This window comes from Morone saxatilis, unplaced genomic scaffold (assembly GCF_004916995.1).
Source record: "Morone saxatilis isolate NCDOM2014 unplaced genomic scaffold, NCSU_SB_2.0 Contig19, whole genome shotgun sequence".
Taxonomy (NCBI): Eukaryota; Metazoa; Chordata; class Actinopteri; family Moronidae; genus Morone; species Morone saxatilis.
Window position 1 is genome coordinate 16878723 of NW_023339751.1, and position 4321 is coordinate 16883043.

General features: G+C 40.3%; 1 protein-coding gene across 13 annotated transcripts in view; it reads right to left on the bottom strand.

Annotated features, from left to right (window-relative positions):
- camk2g2 (calcium/calmodulin-dependent protein kinase (CaM kinase) II gamma 2) overlaps nt 1-4321 on the bottom strand; it is a 67722-nt gene that overhangs the window by 37818 nt on the left and 25583 nt on the right. For all 13 annotated transcript variants that reach the window (XM_035662990.1, XM_035662986.1, XM_035662987.1 and 10 more), the window contains exon 3: nt 1435-1494. In XM_035662990.1, the coding sequence (XP_035518883.1) occupies nt 1435-1494 (60 nt within the window). The remainder of the gene's footprint in view (nt 1-1434; nt 1495-4321) is intronic.

Genomic DNA, 4321 nt, shown 5'->3' on the forward strand with positions numbered 1-4321 from the left:
CACACCCACAGACACACACCCACAGAGACACACACACACACACGTAGTGAAAGTCAAGTGTTACATTTCGTATTTTCAATTAAAGTAAATGCGACACAAACTTACAGATTTAAGACATTTAAAGACATTTCCATTATTGTGTCTGCCTGATGATATATTGCTACTGACTTTCCAAGCAGTTGGGGGGGGGGGTTCAAAGTCTGAGACTATGGAACACCCCTCAAACTAAATCGAGACAACTGTCTGTGTTTGTTTACATTTTGGCAAATTGGCACTTTTAAAAGTATGCCAAATTAGCTATTAGCACTTCCTATTTGCAAAGCACCCATGGAGGTACAGACAACTATCACTGGATTACTCTGAGACTGAAGAAAACTTACAAAGGTGATGATTCTCAGTGACGTTCTGGAGAGATGAACACTGCCTTTTTTACAGACGTTTTCTGACGATGGACATCGGCAAGTGTGAGTCACACTCTAAAAATATGCGTCTGCGTCGTGCGTTTGATATGACTGAGTAATGACTGAAGTTGGAGGAAGATTTTTGCCGCAAATTGTGGCAATCAGGCACTAATGGCTTTGAAGTACCTTCATTTCCTCCATGAGGTGTGTGTCACAGCCACTACTGTGACTGCTGACTGTTGGTGAGTGGGCCAACACCTGCACGCACCTGCCTGTCACCTCATGCAGTATCATTACGTCATGTTGGACTCATGACTGACTCATAAACGGTTTTTTTCTGTAATGGTAATAATGGTTCTGTGTGATTAAACATTTGTAGTTCATTAATGTGATCAGAGCACCTTCACTTGCATGTTTGTATAGCTAACCTTTATCTCCTGTTGGGTTTGTTTTGTTTCATCAGCTTGACACTTTCATGACTTTTTTCAAATTTTCTGAGGAATGCTTATAAACATGATTTTGAACTGAACTGATGGTATGTTTCTAAAGACACTGACAGTAAATAACACATCACTTGTGTTTGGGGTGTCAGAGACCCAAGTTGATTAAATACATTGAATTTTTTGCTTTATGTGTGCGAGTTGCTCGTCACAATACTTTTTATGCAGCACTAAACTTCCCAGATCCCAGACTGGTCTATTAGGATTTATGTCATTTTAGTTTTAAAACCATTTGTACATAGGACAAACATGGACTTGGGCACAAGAAATGTTCTTCTTCATCGAATGTGCAAGCAAAAGGAAGGGTTATATCATTTTTTCCAATTATTGTTTTTATTTTTGCACAGCAGTGTGATCTGTGTGACTCCAAACAAAAAGGAAGTAAAGTCAATTTCAACGAAACACCAGTGTTAATGTGGCTGCACGATCTGTCTGACTGCAATCTGTTGCAGTGACTAAAAATGTTTACTCCTTCACATCTTTTCCCTGCTGTTCCACTAATCCATTGGTCTGTTGGCTCTCATATGACTCACCTATGTTTGGATGTTTCAGCAGACGACAGATTCTCGCCTCTCGCTCCAGTTTCTGGTGATCTGCGGAAAGACAAGAGCAGAGCGGAAACAGTCAACGTCAGTACCAGGAAAAGAAGCTATCGACATACGTGTAACTTTGTTCAACACGTGCGCTACAGTAACATGAATACCAGGAACAAAACACTTCTTGGAAACCCACTGAGTGAGTGGACACGAAGACCACACCGCCAACATAAAAGTATACAACAACACGGGCTGCATAACATTCACTAAATCTGACTGCACTTCATGTTGTTCAAACACTTGTGCAACATAGCATTTTGGAAACGGCTTCTTCTACATAACCCTTTAACAGATGTAGTGCTAATAAATAATAAACGACTTGTTCAGTTTTTCTACAGCAAAGATTTCTGCGTCTATTAAAACGTTCTATCTTGTTTGGAAGGATTTCAGAATCGCCTGCTGCAGCGACCATGTAAATTGATTAAACATTTTCTTTTAACTGTGCAGCTGTAACACATAAACACACAACAAACACCCTTTATTCAATTTCTCTCCAATCTCTTCTGCTCCTGCAAATCCACTCAGAACAACAGTCTTCTTCATTTTATGCGATTAGCATCAAGTCAATTTGAACTGGATGGAAGGCTAAAAAAGTAAGACGCACAGCAAAGCCAAACAAGCTAACAGGCCCAAACTGCAGCTTGTACAAGTGGACAGACAGCTACAGTATATACTGTACACACACACACACACCCACACACATTCCAACCTCCAGCACAAGCTTTTTGCACTTAGTGAAATTAGTCTTGTGGGTCCGGCATTAATATAATCAGTGTCCAGTTAATGATTCTAATGGCGAGGGGAGGATGTCAGAGTGTGTGTGTGTGTGTGTGTGCGTGTGTGTGTGTGTAGCTGCATGTTTAGCACAGACAGATTGGTTGTAGGTCAGATACAGATACAGTAGGTAGATACAGTGGATGTCGCAGGGTGTCAGAGGTCAAGTTCACACTGAACACTCGTGCCAGCTGCTGGTCTCAGGGGACAGATGGGCTGCTTACGTGAATGAGTTCCGCCTGTGTGCGCTTGTTTTTCTGTGTGTGCGTGACAGAGAGCGAGAGATACTGGACATCCCTAATCCCCTGTCCCATCGAGGTTTTGGGCAGTGTCGTGGTGTCTAGATTAGAACCATTAGTCCTGTGCCTAATATTCAATATATGGTCATCTGCAGATTATTTTGTTGTGTTTTGGTCTATAAAATGTCAGAATAGAGTGGAAAATACCGGTCATCATTTCCTAAAAGGTGACATATTCAAACTGTTTTTTGTCCAAAATTGCAAACTATACAATTTAGTATCAGGTAAGGCTAAATATATTTAAATATTAAAGCTATAATAGGTAACCTTTCCACATTAAAATGTCTATAAAACACTAGAGCTATGTTATATATTCTGTTGAGTTGTATACTTACATTATCCCAAATGATTCCAACAATGTTGAAAGCCAGTAAACACCTTCATTACATTCAGGTAACCGTGCGTTTCACCAGTCACCTGTCAATGGTGTCATATCCTCTTTGCACACAACTTTTTAATCCGGTTTTCAGCCACAGTAAAGTAAATCTGGTAAAAATTCTGGTAAAAACCTGGAACGTCCAGATCTTAAGTTCTGAGAGGAGCAAGCTGAACTAACGTTAGCAGCAGCTTGGCTGGCAGGCCCAGGCTTGCCAGCTCCTCTAGGATGCATATCCTACAACATGACTGCAAAGTCAGCAGGTACTGGGTACTAGTGAATCACAGGCGACTAACTAAATTGCACAGTAGCACATATGCCATGATAGTGCTATTGTAATCATCTGATTTTGCAATGTCCTCAAATATATTTTCATAACAGCAGCTTATGGAAACAAGCAATGATTTGCATTTCATTTCAGTGACTTCTTGGAAATAAGAGAAGGAGCCTTGTTAAAACGTGTCAGGAGAAAATACGTATGGTGACAAAGTTCAGTCTTGATGAGTCATCATCAGACTTAAGTAAAGGCTGTGAATCATAGTGTGAAGCCAAACATAAATGCAAACGGGAGTCAACACGTATATTCCCAATCATTAGCAGTTCTGGTGGCAGAGTTGTCAATCACAGTAGCTTAACTACGTTTTACAATTGTGGCAGCAGTCCTGGTCAAAACCAAAAATCCCACACTAAACTGATGGAGTTTCATGCAATCAATGAACCCAGCTAATGGGGTGGAGGTAACCCAGAGGTTAAAGGAGGTTTTAGTTTGCTCAAATCCCCCGACTGGCTGGAAAAACACGGCCAGGAAGAGTGGTTAGGAAATACTTCCTTCCTTCATAGCAAACACTGAGGGGCCTTCAGGAGCAGTGGAAAATCAATTCCATGACCACCATATAAATATGTAAAATGTGGTCTTGTGTGCATACAAAGCATTAAAAACGCATGACAATTAATCTGCTGGTTTGTAGTAGCAGACTAAACTTCTCAAATGTGAGGATTTGCTGCTCTTCACTGTGTTAAGGTTAAGATTTGGTTAGGTTTAGGGACAAAAACACATCTTGGTGATGTTCATGAATTGTCACTCTACTCTTTAGGTTATCTGTTAAACATTGGACAGTTAAAATGTTTAAAATACATAAAAGGATGGTAAAGTCACTTCTTAATTAGCAGGGTAAAGGTTTGTGCATTGATTTCCTATTAAATCCATTGTCTTAACCACCAACAAGCTCCTGCAGGAAAACACAGGAAGGGATTAAAACACTACCCTAAAACTGACCTCAAACCTCTGACCCACAGTATACAGACATGTGTACATGCATTTATCCAGTTTAATTCAATATCCATGTTTTGGTTTAGACCTCTCTCTCTCTCTCTC